General features: G+C 42.5%; 1 protein-coding gene across 1 annotated transcript in view; it reads right to left on the bottom strand.

Annotated features, from left to right (window-relative positions):
• Positions 1–15,648, bottom strand: part of LOC135553275 (probable acyl-CoA dehydrogenase 6) — a 66,601-nt gene extending 50,953 nt beyond the window's left edge. The window contains exons 1-2 of the mRNA XM_064985446.1: positions 15,628–15,648; positions 15,284–15,404 (exon numbers count right to left, since the gene is read on the bottom strand). Of these exons, the coding sequence (XP_064841518.1) occupies positions 15,284–15,404; positions 15,628–15,630 (124 nt within the window). The 5' untranslated portion in view covers positions 15,631–15,648. The remainder of the gene's footprint in view (positions 1–15,283; positions 15,405–15,627) is intronic.
• Positions 15,649–23,412: the final 7,764 nt, after the last annotated feature.

Genomic DNA, 23,412 nt, shown 5'->3' with positions numbered 1-23,412 from the left:
TTCCTCATCTCCCACTCCTTCTTATGCAAATATACCCAATGCTTCTCCCTCTTTTTCTCCTGCCCTGCTACAGAGTCCTTGGTGCTACAGGAGCTCCTTAAACTTGACCCAAAAAAAACATCTGGGTCAGATGGTTTATACCCTTTCTTCTTTAAGGTTGCTGCCCCTATCATCGCCAAGCCTATCTCCAACCTTTTTACCCTGTCTCTCCTTTCTGGGATGTTTCCAGTGCTTGGAAGGCAGCCACTGTTCGTCCTTTATTTAAAGGGGAGATCAAGCTGATCCTAACTGTTATAGGCCTATTTCTATTTTGCCCTGTTACTCAAAAGTGTTGGTAACAATCAACTGACTGGCTTTCTTGATGTGTATAGTATTCTTTCGGGTATGCAATCTGGTTTCCGCTCAGTTTATTGATGTGTCAGTGCAACCTTAAAGGACCTCGATGATTTCACCATTGCCCTTGATTCTAAGCAATGTTGTGCTGCTATTTTTATTGACTTTGCCAAAGCTTTCGATACGGTAGACTGTTCCATCCTTGTGGGCTGGTTAACCTGTTGATGCTCTGGGGGCGCTATTTCATTTTTGGATGAAAAACGTTCCCGTTTTAAACAAGATATTTTGTCACAAAAAGATGCTCGACTATGCATATAATTGATAGCTTTCGAAAGAAACACTCTGATGTGTCCAGAATTACCAAGATATTTTCTGTGCGTGCCCTAGAACGTGAGCTTTAGGCAAAACCAAGATGAGACGGCATCCAGGAAATGAGCAGGATTTTTGAGGCTCTGTTTTCCATTGTCTCCTTATATGGCTGTGAATGCGAGAGGAATGAGCCTGCCCTTTCTGTCGTTTCCCCAAGGTGTCATTGTGACGTATTTGTAGGCAGATCATTGTAAGATTGACCATAAGAGACCACATTTACCAGGTGTCCGCCCGGTGTCCTGCGCCGAAATTGGTGCGCAAAAGTCACCTGCCAGTATTTTTCCATGGGATACAGAGAGGAAAGCAAGCTTCCACGAACTGCATATCAATGAAGAGATATGTGAAAAAACACCTTGAGGATTGATTCCAAACAACGTTTGCCATGTTTCGGTCGATATTATGTAGTTAATCCGGAAAAAGTTTTACGTTGTAGGTGACTGAATTTTCGGTTCGTTTCGGTAGCCAGACGCAATGTAGAAAATGGAACGATTTCTCCTACACACAGACGCTTTCAGGAAAAACTGCGCATTTGGTATGTAACTGAGAGTCTCCTCATTGAAAACATCAGAAGCTCTTCAAAGGTAAATGATTTTATTTATTTGGTTATCTGGTTTTTGTGAAAATGTTGCGTGCTAAATGCTACTCAAAATGCTATGCTAGCTTTGCATACTCTTACACAAATTAGTCAATTTCTATGGTTCAAAAGCATATTTTGAAAATCTGAGATGACAGTGTTGTTAAGAAAAGGCTAAGCTTGAGAGCAGACGCATTATTTTCATTTTATTTGCGATTTTCAGAAATCGTTAACGTTGCGTTATGCTAATGAGCCTGAGGCTTTAGTCACGATCCCGGATCCGGGATGGGGAGTTTCAAGAAGTTAAGGAGTATTGTTGTCTCTGATGGGTCTTTGGCCTGATTTGCTAACTACCTCTCTCAAAGAGTGCAGTGTATTAAGTCAAGATATGCTGTCTCAGCCACGGCCTGTCACCAAGGGAGTACCCGAAGGCTTGATCCTAAGCCCCATGCTCTTCTCAATTTACATCAACAACATAGCTCAGGCAGCTCTCTCATCCATTTATATGCAGATGATAGTCTTATACTCAGCTTGCCCCTCTTCTGATTTTGTGTTAAATGCTCTACAAAAAAAGCTTTCTTAGTGTCCAGCAAGCTTTCTCTGCCCTTAACCTTGTTCTGAACACCTCCAAAACAAATGTCATGTGGTGTGGTAAGAAGAATGCCCTTCTCCCCACAGGTGTGATTACTACCGCTGAGCGTTTAGAGCTTGAGGTAAGTCACTTCATACAAGTCCTTGGGAGTATGGCTAGACAGTACACTGTCCTTCTCTCAGCACGTATCAAAGCTGCAGACTAAAGTTAAATCTAGACTTGGTTTCCACTATCGTAATCGGTCCTTTTTCATCCCAGCTGCCAAACTAACCGTGATTCAGATGACCATCCTACCCATGTGTAACAGGGTTATATTGGTGATTCCCCTTGCCACTTTATTGTTAAGCCAATGGGTTTTTGGTTTGAGTTTGTCGTGCCTTCACCTACTATTTGTAAAAACCCTCTCAGGCCTCACTCCCCCCTATCTGAGATATCTACTGCAGCCCTTATCCTCCACATACAACACCCGTTCCGACCAGTCACATTCTGTTAAAGGTCCCCAAAGCACAAACATCCCTGGTCACTCCTCTTTTCAGTTCGCTGCAGTTAGCGACTTGAACGAGCTGCAACAAACTGGACAGTTTTATCTCAGTCTCTTCATTCAAAGACTCAATCATGGACACTCTTACTGACAGTTGTGGCTGCTTTGTGTGATGTATTGTTGTCTCTACCTTCTTGCCCTTTGTGCTGTTGTCTGTGCCCAATAATGTTTGTAGCATGTATTGTGCTGCTACCATGTTGCCATGTTGTGTTCCTACAATGCTGTGTTGTCATGTGTCGCTGCCTTGCTAAGTTGTTGTCTTAGGGGTCTCTTTATGTAGTGTTGTTGTCTCTCTTATCGTGATGTGTGTGAGTTGTCCTATATTTATTGTGGCAGACCAGGAGGTTGGGTGAAAACGTTTACAGATCAGATCAGACACGGACAAAGTAGGATTTGCTCAGTTTCAAAGGTGTTTATAAACCTAATAGTTCAGAAGAAAAGAATAGGTCTCCCCCAAGAGACCCTCTCCCCAGGATACCGTCTTCTGGGCTCTGCGTCTTGCTGTATCCTGTGGTCAGTACAGGTGCATCAAAGCTGGGACAGAGAGACTGAAAAACAGCTTCTATCTCAAGGCCATCAGACTGTTAAACAGCCACCACTAACATTGAGTGGCTGATGCCAACACACTGACTTAACTCCAGCCACTTTAATAATGGGAATTGATGTAAAATATATCACTAGCCACTTTAAACAATGCTACTTAATATAATGTTTACATACCCTACATTATTTATCTCATATGAATACGTATATACTGTACTCTATATCATCTACTGCATCTTTATGTAATACATGTATCACTAGCCACTTTAAACTATGCAACTTTTTTTACATACTCATCTCATATGTATATACTGTACTCGATACCATCTACTGCATCTTGCCTATGCCGCTCTGTACCATCACTCATTCATATATCTTTATGTACATATTCTTTATCCCTTTACACTTATATGTATAAGGTAGTAGTTTTGGAATTGTTAGCGAGATTACTCGTTGGTTATTACTGCATTGTCGGAACTAGAAGCACAAGCATTTCGCTACACTCGCATTAACATCTGCTAACCATGTGTATGTGACAAATAAATTTTGATTTGATTTGACTTAACACCTCCCTCTGCAACTGGATCCTGGACTTCCTGACGGGGCGCCCCCAGGTGGTAAAGGTAGGCAACAACACATCTGCCTCATTGATCCTCAACACGGGGGAACCTCAGGGGTGCTTGCTTTGTCCCCTCCTGTACTCCCTGCTCACCCACGACTGCGTGGCCAGGCACGACTCCAACACCATCATTAAGTTTGCTGACGACACAACTGGTAGGCCTGATCACAGACAACGATGAGACAGCCTATGGGGAGGAGGTCAGAGACCTGTCAGTGTGGTGCCAGGACAACAACCTCTCCCTCAATGTGAGCAAGACAAAGGAGCTGATCGTGGACTATAGGAAAAGGAGGGCTGAACCGGCCCCCATTAACATCGACGGGGCTGTATTGGAGCGGGTCGAGAGTTTCAAGTTCCTTGGTGTCCACATCAACAATGAACTATCATGGTCCAAACACACCAAGACAGTTGTTGTGAAGAGGGCACGGAAAAACCTATTTCCCCTCAGGAGACTGAAAAGAATTGGCATGGGTCCTCAGATCCTCAAAAGGTTCTACAGCTGCACCATCGAGAGCATCCTGACTGGTTGCATCACTGCCTGGTATGGCAACTGCTCGGCCTCTGACCTCAAGGCACTAAAGAGGCAAGTGCGAACGGCCCAGTGATGCACTGGGGCCAAGTTTCCTGCCATTCAGGACCTCTATACCAGGAGGTGTCAGAGGAAGGCCCTAAAAATTGTCAAAGACTCCAGCCACCCTACTCATGGACTGTTCTCTCTGCTACCGCACGGCAAGCGGTACCGGAGCACCAAATCTAGGTCCAAGAGGGTTCTAAACAGCTTCTATCCTCAAGCCATAAGACTCCTGAACACCTAATCAAATGGCTACCCAGACTATTTGCATTGCCCCCCCCCTCTCTGTTGTTATCATCTATGCACAGTAACTTTAATAACTCTACCTACATATTACCTCAACTAACCAGTGCCCCCGCACATGGAGTCTGTACTGGTACACCCTGTATATAGTCTCGCAATTGTTATTTTACTGCTGCTCTTTAATTACTTGTTACTTTTATTTCTTATTCTTATCCATATATTTTTTAAACTGCACTGTTGATTAGGGGCTCGTAAGTAAGCATTTCACTAAAAGGTCTACATCTGTTGTATTTGGCACGTGACAAAAAAATGTTTTATTTGATATCGATGGGGTTCTAAGACAGACAGTCAACCTCATAGATTGCTGTATTGAACATGCATGTAGATTAGACACACTGTAAATCAGTGGAATAGTTGTCTGAGAACGAACCATTTAATTGGCCGTGTCTCCAGAGGGATGCGAACCAAGGAAGTCTCTAGGCCAATGAATCACTCATGGGTGTATCAATGACGGCTGCCACTATGATAGACACGTTTGGCTCAATGAACTACAATGTATTTCAATTACACGTCATCATGAGAATCCTACAGTAAGTAAAATGGAATGAAAAAAAAGTAACTGACGCATAATCCCTTATCTAAGTTTAAGAATAATGAGTCACTGGTACAGTATGTGTAATAATATTATATTATTACTACAAGAGTCTCTCTGGATAAGAGCGTCTACTAAATCATTCTAAGGTAATGTCAATAAAATGACTTAGGACGAAGAGTGGAGGACACTAAGGGAGAAAGTCAAGGGCAACATAACATTGGACCACCATAACAGAACTATCAGAAAAATGTTGACCAGTGGAAAACCCGGCTGGGTTGCCAAGTCTCGTAAATCGGGCCGGAGACGGGCCAATGTCAGAGGCTGAACTCTGAATCACACTGTCCTGTCTGGGCGTGGAATAACATTACTCACTCACGTGCACACACACACACAAGGTGGTAGAGATCAACCGTGTTCTGCTCCCTGTTGCCTGGGCAAAACTGTCCTGTTCTGGTTCTCTTGCTTACGGAAGAAAAGGGGAGTGTTTGTGTGTGTGAGCAGCAGTTTTTTCCTGTTTCGTGGTGGGTAGTGGAGTGACATAATCAGCTGAAGAGCAATCTGGCACTGAAGCTTTATTAATGTGAAGGCTGGCTCCAGTACAATGCCTCCAAACTTTAGATATCATTTGTAGAAACTGGAGTAGGTTGGTCGTGACCTATGGATAAATAAATAGTCTAAATATGAATGTTTCATACGTTGATTGTAAAAGCTTGTCGTCTGGGGAAAGAGAGGAGGACCAAGGTGCAGTGTGGTAAGTGTTCATTATTTTAATAAAACAACTGAACAAAACAACAAAAACGACAAACAAATAGTCCTGTAAGGTGATGAAAAACACTAAATAGAAAATAATTACCCACAACCAAAATGGGGAAAACAGGCTACCTAAGTATGATTCTCAATCAGAGACAACGATCGACAGCTGCCTCTGATTGAGAACCATACCAGGCCAAACACAGAAATACAACAAAGAATAAAAAGAACATACCCACCCCAACTCACACCCTGACTAAACTAACACAAAGACATAATAAAGGAACTAAGGTCAGAACATGACATTGATATCTGCCAAGTTTTGTACTGTACCACAACGCCAAGAGAGAGATGTTACAAGAAATGAAAAGCTTTGAATTACAAGTTGAAGCTGCTTTTAAGTAAAAGCCTGCATGCTTGGCACTAAAGGGGCTGAGTTTTTTGCCTTTAAGCCCTAGACCTCTCATTCCAAAACTCCCCTGCGCTCTACAAGTCCGTCATCGTTCACAGCTAAGTCCTTTTCGTCATCTGAAGATAAGGATGCATCATGGTCCACACATACTAACACAGTCTTGAAGAAGGCACAACTTCTTCCCCCTCAGGAGGCTGAAAAGGTTATACAGCTGCACCATTGAGAGCATCTTGACTGGCTGCATCACCACTTGGTATGGTAACTGCACAGCTTCTACCCCCAAGCCATAAGACTGCTAAACAGTTAGTTTAATAGTTAGCCAAATAGCAACCTGGACTATCTGCCTTGACCTTTGCATTAACCTTCTTCACTCATCACATATGCAGCTGTTACTGTTTATTATCTGTCACTTTATTCCTAGTTATATGTACATACAGTATATATCTCAATTACCTCATACCCCTGCACATCGACTGAGTACTGGTACCCTGTGTATATAGCCAAGTTGTCGTTACTCATTATGTATTTATTATTACGTGTTTTACTTTTCTATTAATTCTCTATTTTCTTTCTCTCTGCATTGTTGAGAAGGGCCCGTAAGCATTTCACTATTAGTCTACACCTGTTTTTTACGAAGCATGTGACGAATAACATTTTATTTCATTTGATTAATTGACATTTAAATCCCTCAATGGCTATTTCTTCTGTGAAAACCATTCCCAGTCCATCTGGTATTTCTCCATCCCAACAGTACAGGCCTAAGCCTCCTGGTCGGTGTAATCCTCTCCCATTCCAATCAATCCAACTAGACTCATACAGCATACGTTGAGAGCTTCACATGTTAGCCAACGTTTCAGCATAGACAAGCGTTATATTGGGGATAGACCACAAAACGTCTCAGAGTAGAAAAAGTGATAAGAGACATTATACTACTCTTATTGGTAAAAAATAAAAGCTATGCATCCAAGCCTCTTTAGTCATAAGAGTCCCATCTAGTCAACATATTTAGGAGACCTCGTGAGCTGTCCTAACCAGTTAAGAGTTACCAGCAGGTGCCTTGATCATAGAAAAAGGCAGCCAGTCAGTGGTTCCTGTGCCACATACAATTGCTTTAGAGTTGAAAGAATGTTTTGATATTTCTACATGATTAATCCATAAATAATCTAGACCTACATGGAACAGTATCTTTGCTTTTTACAATTATTTCACAAGGCCCATTTCACATGATGTGCCTCAATACTTATAACCACTCCGTCCTTCCTTGTTCGTCCATCATAGGTTGATGAATCATTAACACGATTCATTAGGATTAGTCTGGGGTACGGTGAGTGCGCAGATGGCTGATGAGACCAATCTGAGCCCAGAAACATGCTTTGGCACATTGGACATGATATCTAGGTAAAAGTCTCCTGAGGGACGGCTCCATTAATACTGGTCTTTCGCTGTTCTCTTCACCATTGCATTTTTGGTCCTGCTTGTTTCAGAGGTTGTAGCGCCATCCCGGATTCGATTCCGCCAGATGGGACGATCCTGAGAAAGTCTTTCTCATTACTTTAGAACAATGTTAAAGCTCAAGGGATACCTTCAGGGTGTCTGTACATCATTTCGTTGGCCCACCTTGTGCTCACTTCCCATTCTTCAGCTCCATGAAGAAGATCTGCTTATGGAGATGTGTAGCAGGCATCCTGGTCACCTGGCCCCACCCATCTGAGCTGAGCTTTCAGAAGCAGTGTGGCAATGCTCATCATGTCGGCACGGATGAGGACTTCAGTGTCTGAGATTCTGTCCTGCCGCTTGATCCTCAGGAGCATCCTGAAACTGTTCAGGTGAAAGTTATTTAGTTTCCTGGCATGGCATCTGTAGACTGTCCAGGTTTTGCTGGTAATATGACTGCCTGGTAAACATTCAGTTTTGTAGCCAGTTTGATGCCTTTTCTATCCCACACAGAATCTCGCAGACGGCCAAAAGCTGCACTAGCCTTGGCGATACTGATGTTTGTTTCTTTGTCTATGTGAAATCACACGGGACATTGTGCTACCAAGGTAAGTGAATTTGTCCACAGCTGACAGTTCCTTTCACAGAGATCGTTTGGTCCACATAAGGATTACTGGGGGCAGGTTGGTACATAAGTTCAGTCTTCTTTGTACTGATTGTGAGGCTGAAGTTGTCACAGACAGATGAAAAGTTGTCCATGAGGATCTACAGGTCAGCAAGCAAGCCAGCAGCTAATGCGCAGTCATCTGCAAACGAGGTTGCGGACAGTCACCTCCTCTACCTTTGTTATGTAATGTATCCTCCTCAGGCTGAAAAGCCCCCCATCAAAGCTGTAGATGAAACAGATCCCAGTGTGGTCATTTGGGAAGGCATCTTGCAGCATGGTGGAGAACATCATGCTAAACAAAGTTGGTGCTAGAACACTGCCTTGCTTCACTCTGTTTATGACTGGAAATTGCACAGAGTACTCTTGGTGATCTTGCACACTAGCCATCATGGAACTGATGCACCATTGTGATACATTTTTCTGGGCATTCAAACTTTGCCATGACCTTCCAGAGGCCGTCGTGCCTTGTGGTGTCAAAAGCCTTTGTCAGGTTGAAAAAAGTGAGATACAGGTCAGAGTTTGGCATTTTTCTTGGAGTTGGTGAGCTGTAAACATCATGTTAGTTGTTCCACAGTTCTGTCTGAAGCCACACTGGCTCTCGGGCAGCAGGTCTTGGTCTAGGTGTTCATTTAGATGGTGCAGGAGGATTCTAGCTAAGATTTGTCCAGCAATTGACAGCAAGGATATACCTCTGTGATTGTAACAGCCTTGGTGATTGCCTTTCCTCTTGTAGAGGTGGTTAGTCCTTATCTCCTGAGGGACAGCTTCTTGTCTCCACAATGACTGGAAGAGGTCGGTTAGCTTCTCAACCAAATGAGGCCCTCCCACCTTGTAGGTTTCAGCTGGTATGGTGTCAGCTCCTGTAGTTTTTCCTGATGAGAGGAGACTGAAACTTTTTTTTGTTTCCTCCGGGGTGGGTAGGTCTGCAAGAGACAAGTTCATTTCAACTTGCGGCAGCCTGTTGATTGCTTCTTCATTTATTGAGGGCTGAGTTTAATTGTTCGGCCCATCTGGAAAGGATTTTGTCTTTCTCTCTGAGCAATGTAGTTCCATCTGCAATCAGAAAAGTTGCACATGGAAGGACGGAGTTGCACATGGCTTTTTTCCACCCTTGACATCATGTCTGTCTCTCCTCCTGACAATGTCAATCAAGTGCCAGTGTTTGGACCTTGCATCCATGTTGTTTTTTTGCAGTTGGAAGATTGTTTATGATGGTGACCTGCTTTTAGCCTGTAAATGGTGCTTCAGAAGGTGTAACTGGCTCCAACTTCTGCAACCTGTCCCGGATCAGCTAGCCGGGTCTCACTTACGGTGGAAATGTCAATTTTGTATTTGGCACGTTCTCTGCCAACAAGAGCGTACGTCTCTCAGGTCTGTTTGGTCCAGCAGTGTCCATTAGTGAGCGGACATTCCAAGCACCGATATTAAGTGGTGTCACTTTTATTGTCTTTGTTCGACTGCTGAGGTGCTCCTAATGCTGGGGAGGTGAGCAGTGTGAACCTGAATAGTACTGCTCAGACTGCTGCAGAGTTCCACTGCTGCCAATATCCTCAGCCGCCTGTGTGCGAGTCCATGACTACAGCTTCGTCAATCGCAGAAAGCCACAGGACTTTGGGTGATGGCTTCATGACTTGCTCATTGAAGTGAATGAGAGTTATGCAACTTCAACCTCACGCTCTCGTCCAGGGTCACCTGTATCCAGTGGCAAGACACTGTCAAGATGGCTGGAGATAATTCTGGATGCAGTGGATGGTCTGAGGAAACCTTCTGATGGCATTTCCTCCACCAAGGGTTCCACAGACCCAAACTCAGATATTGAGTTTCCCAGGTTAGTTAACCACCTCCAGGGGTTCGGTGTTGGGAGCTGCTGGCAGTACTGACTCACCAGGGGGAAAATGGAAAGCAACTGGTGTGCGCCTACGGTAGCAACTACTGTTCCCAGCAAAGACTGGTTGAACACCCAGCTGACCAGACAATAAAGAGCACACGTAACCACTAGGCTAATAAATAAATTGTCTAATTTGATTACAGACATCATGTTATTTCAAGTTTGGAGCACAATATTACATTGTTAAAATGCCATAAATTGGGCATCTAGGGCTTAACTATTTTTTAAACATTTATTTAACCTTTATTTTTAAGAACAAATTCTTATTTACAATGACGGCCTACCCTGGCCAAACCCGGACGGCACTGGGCCAATTGTGCGCCACCCTACGGGACTCCCAATCACGGCCAGATGTGATGCAGCATGGATTCGAATCAGGTACTGCAGTGATGAGAGTCAAATGAACTGTGTCGAGTGTGAAAGTTGTTAGAGGTAGTTTCGCGAGACAATGCTAATGCCAGTGTTAGCATAATGACTGGAAGTCTATGGGTATAGCATGCTAGCAGATACCCATAGACTTTTGCATTAATGCTAGTTAGCATTGGCTCGTGAAACTACCTCTAACTTCCTTTATACTGGACACAGTGACACGAAAATTGCATCCACGAGTTCATCTGAATCTGGGGAAGTAGATAATGGGCATCATTGCCAAAATCCCGAAGTATCCCTTCAAGAAAGGCAAAGTGATCGTGTTAGGCGAGAATTATATCAAAAGTTTTACCATTGCAACATTTGATGTACAGTCACATTGACCGTGGTTGTCTGAAGATTGAGGCATCACAGCTGGTGATGCCCCACTGCGATTGTTTCAAATGGTGGGGAATAACCAATGTCAATGAATGTCATCCCCATCTTTCCTTTGAGGTACCTCAGACATACACTATGAGTTAATTTTACTCCAAGCTCAGAGTTTGTCTGTGGAGTGTCTCTTCATCCTAAAACCGACTCCGAGCTGGGATTTTCTTCTTCCTAAAACAGGTTTTAACAGGATTCCTAGGACCTTTTCTGAGATGCTGTGTGGATACGGGCCCTGATCTCTATTGTATAGTAATTCAGGAAAACACATAAGATACTACTAACAAAATTGGAAATGATTCAATTATATTGATTAGGCGATGCATATCCAACAAATGTTTGGAGGCACATTTCAGCAAACCATTTCACAATTTGGTATTTAGAGTATAGGTCGACCGATTAATCGGAATGGCCGATTAATTAGGGCCGATTTCAAGTTTTCATAACAATCGGAAATCGATATTTTTGGGCGGCGATTTGCCGATTTTTGTATGTTTATACCTTTATTTAACTAGGCAAGTCAGTTAAGAACACACTTATTTTCAATGACGTCCTAGTAACGGTGGGTTAACTGCGTCGTTCAGGGGCAGAACGACAGATTTTTCACCTTGAAAGCTCGGGGGATGCAAACTTGCAACCTTACAGTTAACTAGTCCAACGCAATAATGACCTACCTCTCTCTCATTGCACTCCACAAGGAGACTGACTGCCTGTTACGCGAATGCAGTAAGCCAAGGTAAGTGGCTAGCTAGCATTAAACTTATCTTATAAAAAAACAATCGATCATAATCACTAGTTAACTACACATGGTTGATGAAAATACTAGATATTATCTAGCGTATCCTGCGTTGCATATAATCTGACTGAGCATACAAGTATCTAAGTATCTGACTGAGCCGTGGTAGGCAGAAGCAGGCGCGTAAACATTCATTCAAACAGCACTTTCGTGCGTTTTGCCAACAGCTCTTCGTTGTGCTTGTCAAGCATTGTGCTGTTTATGACTTCAAGCCTATCAACTCCCGAGATGAGGCTGGTGTAACCAAAGTGAAATGGCTAGCTAGTTGGCGCGCGCTAATAGTGTTTCAAACTTCACCCGCTCTGAGCCTTGGGGTGGTTGTTTCCCTTGCTCTGCATGGGTAAGGCTGCTTCGAGGGTGGCTGTTGTCGTTGTGTTGCTGGTTCGAGCCCAGGGAGGAGCGAGGAGATGGACGGAAGCTATACTGTTACACTGGCAATACTAAAGTGCCAATAAGAACAGCCAATAGTCAAAGATTAATTAAATACAAATGGTATAGAGGGAAATAGTCCTATAATTCCTATAATAACTACAACCTTAAACTTCTTACCTGGGAATATTGAAGACTCATGTTAAAAGGAGCCACCAGCTTTCATATGTTCTCATGTTCTGAGCAAGGAACTGAAACGTTAGCTTTCTTACATAGCACATATTGCACTTTTACTTTCTTCTCCAACACTTTGTTTTTTCATTATTTAAACCAAATTGAACATGTTTCATTATTTACATGAGGCTAAATTGATTTTATTGATGTATTATATTAAGTTAAAATAAGTGTTCATTCAGTGTTGTTGTACAAATAAAAAACCCTTTTTAAATCGTCCGATTAATCGGTATCGGCTTTTTTGGTCCTCTAATAATCGGTATCAGCGTTAAAATCACAATCGGTCGACATCGAATTTAGAGGACAAAAACATTGATACAACTAACAAACCACTCAGCTACAGTGTTTTGAAATCCTTTATAAACAATGACAGTGTGAATCCACAATGACATGCCAAACCACAGAAATATATATTGCCCTCTGTATTGCAAGAAGGGAAATTGACAGGTCCTCTTGGACATGGGTGTAACACATGGGTATATCCTCAGCCTGAAGTGTCGCCAGTTGCGCCACCAAATTACTAGCTTTTGCATGATGGCGATTGGCAAGACGTTTCAGGAGGGGGGTCATTGTGCAAGCAAGGCAGAGGCCAGATTACATTTAATTGATTAATTAAATTGATTCAATAGTCCCCCCCCCCCTCATCAATCTACACACAATACACCATAACAACAAAGCAAAAACAGGTTTGTAGAATTTTCTGCACAATCATTTTTTTTTTGAAAACTGAAATATTACATTTCCATAAGTATTCAGACCCTTTACTAAGCACTTTGTTGACGCACCTTTGGCAACAATTACAGCCTCGAGTCTTCTTGGGTATGACAAGTTTCCCCCATTCTTCTCTGAAGATCCTCTCATGCTCTGTTAGGTTGGAGGGGGAGCGCTGCTGCACAGATATTTTCAGATCTTAGATCGGATTTAAGCCTAGGCTCTGGCTGGGCCACTCAAGGACATTGTCCCGAAGCCACTCTTGCGTTGTCTTGGCTGTGTGCTTAGGGTTGTTGTCCTGTTGGAAGGTGAACCTTTGCCCCAGTCTAAGGTCCTGAATGCTCTGGAGCAGGTTTTCATCAAGGATCTTCTCTGTACTTTCCTCCGTTCATCTTTCCCTCGAGCCTGACTAGTCTCCCAGTTCCTGCCGCTGAAAATCATCCCCACAACATGAGGCTGCCACCAGCATGCTTCACCATAGGGATGGTGCCAGGTTTCATTCAGATGTCACACTTGGCATTCAGGCCAATGACTTCAATCTTGGTTTCATCAGACCAAAGAATCTTGTTTCTCATGAAACAAGTTTCTCAAAAGGTGCCTTTTGGCAGCTGTCGGAGTGGCCCGGCGGCCAGCTCTAGGAAGAGTCTTGGTGGTTCCAAATGTCTTCCATTTAAGAATGATGGAGGCCACTGTGTTCTTGGGGACCTTCAGTGCTGCAGACATTTTTTGGTACCCTTCCCCAGATCTGTGCCTCGACACAATCCTGTCTTGGAGCTCTACGGAGAATTCCTTCGACCTCATGGCTTGGTTTGTGCTTTGGCATGCACTGTCAACTGTGGGACCTTATATAAGACAGGTGTGTGCCTTTCCAAATCATGTTCAACCAATTGAATTTAACATAGGTGGACTCAAATCAAGTTGTAGAACACATCTCATGGATAATCAATGGAAACAGGATGCACCCGAGCTCAATTTTGAGTCTCATAGCAAAGGGTTTGAATAGTTATGTAATTGAAAAAAAAATATATAGATTTGCAAACATTGTATTGTGTGTAGATTAACTAGGATTTTTTAAAATTTAATCAATTTTAGAATTAGGCTGTAACGTAACAAAATGTGGAAAATGGGTCTGAATACTTTCCGAATGCACTGTAGAAATATAGGCTATTAGCAATATGTGTCTCGTCTCAGCGTTAGTCTCTGACAGTGTAGGATAAACCATAACCTCTTTATCTAATATACCATCTGGTAATCTGATGTGTCTGGGACTTCCTTGTCCACCTTCTCTCTAATCCAGCCTGTTCATGCTGAAGGGCTCTGTAGTTAGCACTTTGTAAAGCTGCTCGCCCCACTCTTCTCTGACCTAGCTAGATTTATGAGCCAATTTCCCCATAGGGCCCACCACGACCAACAACACCCACTGCATTGTTCTCTGTAGTAGTTCACTTCAAAATAAAAGTTTGTTAGATGTTTTGACATCTAGGGGGACTAATGTCGAGATGAGTTGTATTTTCTAGTCATTGGGTTGATATGCTGTATTTGGATCTAGATTGGTGTGTCGTGTGACTTGGACCCATCTCAACCTCTTTGAGGTCTGAAAACATCTCGACAAAATTAGACTTTGGAATGAATCACCACTTTAAATTCTGAAACGTGTTATATATTATTTAAAATACGACAATCAAAGTTGTTCTAAAAAGTCTATTTTTCCCCTCAGTGATGCTGCAGATGGTAGAGGACAGCATTTGAAATGGAAATAGGGACTGACAGCTTTTGTGGAACGTGACTCCACACATTCAGAGTGGGCAAATATCTACACTCACCACAATATGGCCGCTACTCACATCCACATATTCAGTGGAGTGGGCCAAAGCCAGAATGACAGGCTAAGCACTCCTTAGGCCTATATCATCTTGAGTCTGGTATGCAACAACATTTCTCTACTTAATTTTCTCACGCTAGCCCTTGAGAGGCTCTTCTGTTGAGTTTTGATGAAGATCAGTGCCTAGTTGGACACATTGGGCACTCAGGGGTCTATGAGGAACTCATTACCACTTGCTGCTGCTTTATCTTTCGAGACGCTTTTACGAGGCTACACCATTTTCTTATTTTCAAGCTGCTCCTCATCTCACTCTGATTCAGGTGATTGTTCATGAAATTTGATTTTTCGATTTTTTTGAATTTTTATTTTTATTTTTTTGAGACAATTCAATTTCACAGAGGAAGAGACAAAGAAGAAGTTCATACCAACTGGCTTGTTGACACCCAGAAAGCCAGCATTTCCCAAGAGCTTGAAGACTTTGTGGGCAGGAAATATCCCCTCTGCCTCCCATTGGTCCACATAGGGGTTGATATCCTGGTCGATGATCTACAACACATGCAAAGACAGAGGGAAAGATGACAAACACATAGATGTAGGTGTGGTACGAGCTACGTGTCCCGGGCGTAGGTTGTCTGTGTGAGAATGGATATGTATGCCAATGGTGTGGTTGTGTGAGACTAACTTTTATATTACATTTCATTCCAATCTATTGAATGTTAATATAAATAGCTTACTTTCCCCCTGACAATTTACTTGGAAATTGACTCACCATCTTGACAGAACCACATTAAGAACGGTCCATAGTTGTAAATAAACGGGAAGTTGTCAACTGTATTTTCAGCAGCCCTGTTTTGCCTCTACTTCAGTCTATGTAACCTATCACTGGCAGACTGCTAGACAATGTTTACATATCAATGAATACACAAAGAACACAAAACATACTGAAAGAACATCTCATATGGATGAATACATGCTATGATAAGAGGGGGATGCTATTGTGTGTGCTACTTCCCACCTAACTATTACACTCACTGTCAACAAGCCTTTATTGCAGTTTCACAAGACTGCCGATAGAGATCGGATTAGTGTATTACCATGTAGCCTAGCTCCCCAAACCCAATCCAAATTCTTGTCATTAAGAGGGAAACAATTATAATATAGTTTGAGACTAACAAGCCTATGTTTGCATCTAACAATGTTAGACAAAAATCAAATCTAATTTCCCTATGGAGTCACCATAATACTAACTGTACCAGTTACAGTATACCAGCTCCAGCACATGGACATAGAGATGTGCAGGAATCTAGAAGCATGAAGATGAAGTGATTCGGACTAAGTGAAACATTAGATCCTCCATGTAAAGCTACAGTAATATATGATGGATTATGAAAATCTCTGTTAAATCCACCTGAGGGCATTCCCTTCATAGCGGGGCCACAGCCAAACTCCCCTGCGTCATGCTTGAAAACTGTTAGGGAGTGAAGGGATGAGGAGCAGTACACTCCCGGTCTAGAGATATGGGAGTGTCAAGAGACCATTGGTACGTCCCAAATTCCATATGTAGTGCACTACTTTTGAGCAGTGCCCAATACATTGGGTACACAAAACATTAAGAACACCTGCTCTTTCCATGACCGACTGACCAGGTGAATCGAGGTGAAAGCTATGATCCCTTATTGATGTCACTTGTTAAATCCACTTCAATCAGTATAGATGAAGGGGAGGAGACCAGTAAAATAAGTATTTGTTTATCCTTGAAACATTTGAGACATGGATTGTGTGTGTGTGCCATTCAGAGGGTGAACGGGCAAGACAAAATATTTAAATGCCTTTGAATGGGGTATGGTATTAGGTGCCAGGTGCACCAGTTTGAGTGTGTCAAGAACTGCAATGCTGCTGGGTTATTCCACGCTCAACAGTTTCCCGTTTGTAACAAGAATGGTCCACCACCCAAAGGACATCAAGCACACATAACACAACTGTGGGAAGCATAGGAGTCAACATGGGTCAGCATCTCTGTGGAACGCTTTCGACACCTTGTAGAATCCATGCCCCAACGAACTGAGGCTGTTCTGAGGGAAGGTGTTCCTAGTGTGTGGTACACTCAGTGTATAGGGAACAGGGTGTCCTTTGGGACGCAGCCCTTGACTCATATGATTTGTGTATCCAATAGGTATTCAGCTGGAAAACTACTTAAAAAGACACTATCAACATCCCACATTTTCTCTGCGAACTCAACCACTTCTTAGGGGGAGATGATGCCTACATGTGTATATGCTAACCTCATTCGCAAAGATAAACAGCATGATGAGATGGATGGTGTTCTTTTTTGAAGGAGCATAGAGTACAGTAGAAGAGCCTAAACGTACAACTACTATCAGCTTTTAACAAGTGTTTAACATAGCCTATATGCATTTAATCTACGATGCATAATTGGTTTCGAAAAGCCACCTGAAATTGTTTCACTAATTCTACAACCTCATAAAAATAGACCTGTTTTTGGGCGGAAATGTTCAAAAGAGTTAATACTGCCTATGTAAAATAGTTCGATTTTAGGCAACGACGTGTGCTTCCTCCCAATTGCATTTCGGTAGTTAATGTAGAGACCCTTGACAAACCTGTCCATAAATCTGCATTCAAGCGTTGCTGTGGAACACAACAACTCTCCAATGGCAGGTAGAGAGAAAATTAAAAGCAATTAAAACCACCATAATTATGCAGTTAAGTGAGGAAAATTACTAATTTAGTGTAATGCAGCTTCCTTCAGTGCATAAGCCACAGTCAGGGGCCACGAGTCACTGTTCATTATGGAGTTTGTTCTAAAATCTTAAAATTCAGTCTTATTAAATATGACTGAGTTCATAACCAGAGTAAAGCACAAGTTCTGGCTTTCCATGGGGGTTTGAAGGCATTTCAAGACAAACGAACAATTGTCAAGTGGAAAATGCCTCCCCAAAATGCCTGTTTTCATATTCCAAAAGATTGTACAAGGAGGGATAGCAACATACACAGAACTGGCTCCTCTACCAGCCAAGAATAACAAACAGACCTATAACCTAAGAGTACAGGACAGGTAGGCCTATAACCTACGAGTACAGGACAGGTAGACCTACTGTGTAACCTATGAGTACAGGATAGGTAGGCCTACTGTGTAACCTATGAGTACAGGACAGGTAGGCCTACTGTATAACCTACGAGTACAGGACAGCTAGGCCTCCTGTATAACCTATGAGTACAGGACAGCTAGGCCTACTGTGTAACCTACGAGTACAGGACAGCTAGGCCTACTGTATAACCTATGAGTACAGGACAGGTAGGCATACTGTGTAACCTACGTGGACAGGTAGGCCTACTGTATAACCTACGAGTACAGGACAGGTAGACCTACTGTATAACCTACGAGTACAGGACTGGTAGATTACACTGTATAACCTACGAGTGCAGGACAGGTAGGCCTATAATCTACGAGTACAGGACAGCTAGGCCTACTGTATAACCCACGAGTACAGGACAAGTAGGCCTATAACCTACGAGTACAGGACAGGTATAACCTACGAGTACGGAACAGGTAGGCCTACTGTATAACCTACGAGTACAGAACAGCTAGGCCTACTGTATAACCTACGAGTACAGGACAGGTAGACCTATAACCTACGAGTACAGGACAGGTACAACCTACGAGTACAGAACAGGTAGACCTACTGTATAACCTACGAGTACAGAACAGCTAGGCCTACTGTATAACCTACGAGTACAGGACAGGTAGACCTATAACCTACGAGTACAGGACAGGTATAACCTACGAGTACAGGACAGGTAGGTCTATAGCATACGAGTTTCTTTCTGGGATTGTACAGAACAATAACACTATACACACACTACACTCACTTCAGGGGAAGGCATGAGTAACAAACCTGTGAGAAATATAGCACAGTATAATCAAAATGACCAACAGACAGATATGAGCAGAGTACGAGTCCAGCTCTTCCTCTGCAATAAATGCACAATTTGACAAAGTTCAAATCCTGGGGAAGGGAACGGGGAGGATCTGCTAGGTCTTAGAAAGGGAAATGTCCATGTCTACTGGGACTATTATTCATACATAAAGGTTGTTTTTGACTGGTCAAGTTGCATACCAGAACAATTTCACAACCCAGAGCTGTGAATTATAAGTTGGGGTCAAGAGCACTGTCAAGAACACCACTTCCCCTGACTTGGCTGTGTTTCACACCTAGTTGGGCACAGTGCAATAACATTCCAGTAATATAACTTACACATGTTCAGGGCAGTCATCATTTCATGACTGAGCCAAGGATTTGAAATTGAGTAATCTCAAGTTCTACTTTACTCTAAAATGGAACATAGGTTAGAATATTCTGATTGGATTTGCAATGTGATTATGAACGTCTGACCTTCTAGTAATTCAATTCTTTTGAACTACCAAGTTTACAATGCATGGAACCCTCAACTGTATTCTTTTAATAAACTACAGTGTCAGGACCCGGTTTCAAACCTGGGTCTCCGGAGTGAGAAACAGTCACTTAACCAACTGAGCCACTTCTAGACAGCCTTGAACCCAGAAGATGAGGCAGACACAGCAGTACTTAAGACGGTGTATTTAATAAAGAAAAAATCCTAAAATACAAAAATTCCAAAAGGTGGTAGGTAAAACACAAAAGAACTCAAAAGAAACTCACCAAAAATAAACAAAAAAAGTTGAATACCACAAGAACGTCACTTCCCGGAATCGACAAGAGCACACAGAACACTGGGCAGGGTGCTAACATACAAACACAGAGCACAGAACTGAGGGAAACAAAGGGTTTAAATACAATCAGGGAAACGAGACACAGGTGCAAACAATTGGGGATCAAGGGAAAAACACAGGGACAAAAAGCACAATTTACTGACAAAAACCCGGAACAACCCTGGCCAAATCCTGACACTACAGGTCCTATTTGTCCCACTGGTGAGTTGTATTCATATTGTTTCTAATTTCCTTTTACATTTATATCATTCCCATCTTCCGCATGTTCGTTGATTTTCAACCTCCCTGCATCCTTTGAGGTTTAAGTCACAATAGAAAACAATTTTATTTCCATTTACTTCCCTGTCTTGATTTCCTTCTGTTTATGGGCTCTCTGTATTTTTAGTTCTTTGTCCCCGGTGACTGTCTAGCAAAGCGGAAGGCAACCATAGTCTTATAGGGCTGCAGGTACTGTAGAGGTTAGCCTATGCCTAGTCCCAACCAGAGCCATATATTTAGACAGTTTGGCAAACTTTTGAATATTGTTCTAATTCTAGACATTCAGTTACATAGCATTGTTTAAATATTCCCCATATATTGTTAATGAGGAGCTAACTAGGCTGTCATAGAATGTTGTCGTGTTATGTAAATGCATCATAATGCTCATTCTAGACATTCCGTTTTATAGTATTTATAAAATATATATATTCCATATAATGTTAATAGGGTGCTAACATGGCTGCCATTTAATGTTGTCGCGTCATGTAAATGCATCATAATGCAGAAACCACATTGGCTCAACTCTAAATAAATGGCTCTGGTCCCATTTAGGCATCATACACCTGACGCAGTCACTCATGATAAACATTCAAGTGGAACGGACAGCGTTTTAGCAACATTAAATCTTATTCAAATATGTTCATATACACCCACAGGAAGAATAGGACACATTTTTTACATTGTCTAACAAGCGAGCACTAAGATATGGTTAATAAATTCTTATAATGTTTGGGAATGACATATCCACCTCATTTTCCAACGTTGCTATGGACACAGCCAAACAACGGAAGTGATGGATTCGACTCCCGCTTTATGTCCCTAGCGCAGCCCACTGGTGGCAAACTTGCAAGAGTAAATCATTTGAAAGAGTCTATTTATAGAGAATTAAATTCTAATTTGATATTTATTAAATTCAAGTTTGCTAACGTTCACTATTTACTAGTAGGCTAGTTCGGTTGTAATAATAACTTTAGTTGTGTTTTGTCAGAGTTAAGGCCCGGGCCATCCACTAAGCCAATAACTACAACGATAACTAATGATAAACAATAGGCTACATAACTATAAAATGTGGGTGAGCATCCACACTAGAGGAAAGTTGATAGTTTATTGATCTACAGTCCTACACCAGTTAATCAACACATCCTACGCACTGCTATTAATTAGGTGGTAACAAGACCATTCATGAGGTCTCTAACACACAGATACTGGTTCAGACCATTCAGTGCTTTCAGGGTGTGTTCATTGTCATACTGACAATTGCAAATAATACATCAATGCACATGTAGGCCTAATTAACAATAATATAGTAACTCATATTTAATTGTTGCAATTCGACAACAAACACTTTTTAGCCTACGCATATTCTTAGGTCTACAGTATGTCATTGTCTTGTTGATCAAGTGGTTTCCATAATTCTTTTGGTTCTTCTTTTTGACTGTGTTCATCTTTGTCTGTCCTGTGCAACTATTTGCAAAGCATCAGTGCAACAATGTTATCATAACCAGCCAAAAGTGATCACACCAATGCACTACCTCTCCTTTTTATTTTTTATTTCACCTTTATTTAACCAGGTAGGCAAGATGAGAACAAGTTCTCATTTACAATTGCGACCTGGCCAAGATAAAGCAAAGCAGTTCGACACATACAACGACACAGAGTTACACACGGAGTAAAACAAACATACAGTCAATAATACAGTATAAACAAGTCTATATACGATGTGAGCAAATGAGGTGAGATAAGGGAGGTAAAGGCAAAAAAGGCCATGGTGGCAAAGTAAATACAATATAGCAAGTAAAACACTGGAATGGTAGATTTGCAATGGAAGAATGTGCAAAGTAGAAATAAAAATAATGGGGTGCAAAGGAGCAAAATTAATTAATTAATTAAATACAGTAGGGAAAGAGGTAGTTGTTTGGGCTAAATTATAGGTGGGCTATGTACAGGTGCAGTAATATGTGAGCTGCTCTGACAGTTGGTGCTTAAAGCTAGTGAGGGAGATAAGTGTTTCCAGTTTCAGAGATTTTTGTAGATTGTTCCAGTCATTGGCAGCAGAGAACTGGAAGGAGAGGCGGCCAAAGAAAGAATTGGTTTTGGGGGTGACTAGAGAGATATACCTGCTGGAGCGTGTGCTACAGGTGGGAGATGCTATGGTGACCAGCGAGCTGAGATAAGGGGGGACTTTACCTAGCAGGGTCTTGTAGATGACATGGAGCCAGTGGGTTTGGCGACGAGTATGAAGCGAGGGCCAGCCAACGAGGGCGTACAGGTCGCAATGGTGGGTAGTTAATGGGGCTTTGGTGACAAAACGGATTGCACTGTGATAGACTGCATGCAATTTGTTGAGTAGGGTATTGGAGGCTATTTTGTAAATGACATCGCCAAAGTCGAGGATTGGTAGGATGGTCAGTTTTACAAGGGCATGTTTGGCAGCATGAGTGAAGGAGGCTTTGTTGCAAAATAGGAAGCCAATTCTAGATTTAACTTTGGATTGGAGATGTTTGATGTGGGTCTGGAAGGAGAGTTTACAGTCTAGCCAGACACCTAAGTATTTGTAGTTGTCCACGTATTCTAAGTCAGAGCCGTCCAGAGTAGTGATGTTGGACAGGCGGGCAGGTGCAGGTAGCGATCGGTTGAAGAGCATGCATTTAGTTTTACTTGTATTTTAGAGCAATTGGAGGCCACGGAAGGAGAGTTGTATGGCATTGAAGCTTGCCTGGAGGGTTGTTAACACAGTGTCCAAAGAAGGGCCAGAAGTATACAGAATGGTGTCGTCTGCGTAGAGGTGGATCAGAGACTCACCAGCAGCAAGAGCGACCTCATTGATGTATACAGAGAAGAGAGTCGGTCCAAGAATTGAACCCTGTGGCACCCCCATAGAGACTGCCAGAGGTCCGGACAGCAGACCCTCCGATTTGACACACTGAACTCTATCAGAGAAATAGTTGGTGAACCTGGCGAGGCAATCATTTGAGAAACCAAGGCTGTCGAGTCTGCCAATGAGGATGTGGTGATTGACAGAGTCGAAAGCCTTGGCCAGATCAATGAATACGGCTGCACGGTAATGTTTCTTATCGATGGCGGTTAAGATATCGTTTAGGACCTTGAGCGTGGCTGAGGTACACCCATGACCAGCTCTGAAACCAGATTGCATAGCAGAGAAGGTATGGTGAGATTCGAAATGGTCGGTAATCTGTTTGTTGACTTGGCTTTCGAAGACCTTAGAAAGGCATGGTAGGATAGATATAGGTCTGTAGCAGTTTGGGTCAAGAGTGTCCCCCCCTTTGAAGAGGGGGATGACCGCAGCTGCTTTCCAATCTTTGGGAATCTCAGACGACACGAAAGAGAGGTTGAACAGGCTGGTAATAGGGGTGGCAACAATTTCAGCAGATAATTTTAGAAAGAAAGGGTCCAGATTGTCAAGCCCGGATGATTTGTAGGGGTCCAGATTTTGTAGCTCTTTCAGAACATCAGCTGAACGGATTTGGGAGAAGGAGAAATGGGGAAGGCTTGGGCGAGATGCTGTGG

This window comes from Oncorhynchus masou, chromosome 13, assembly GCF_036934945.1.
Source record: "Oncorhynchus masou masou isolate Uvic2021 chromosome 13, UVic_Omas_1.1, whole genome shotgun sequence".
NCBI lineage: Eukaryota > Metazoa > Chordata > Actinopteri > Salmoniformes > Salmonidae > Oncorhynchus > Oncorhynchus masou.
This window is presented reverse-complemented; position numbering and strand designations above follow the sequence as displayed.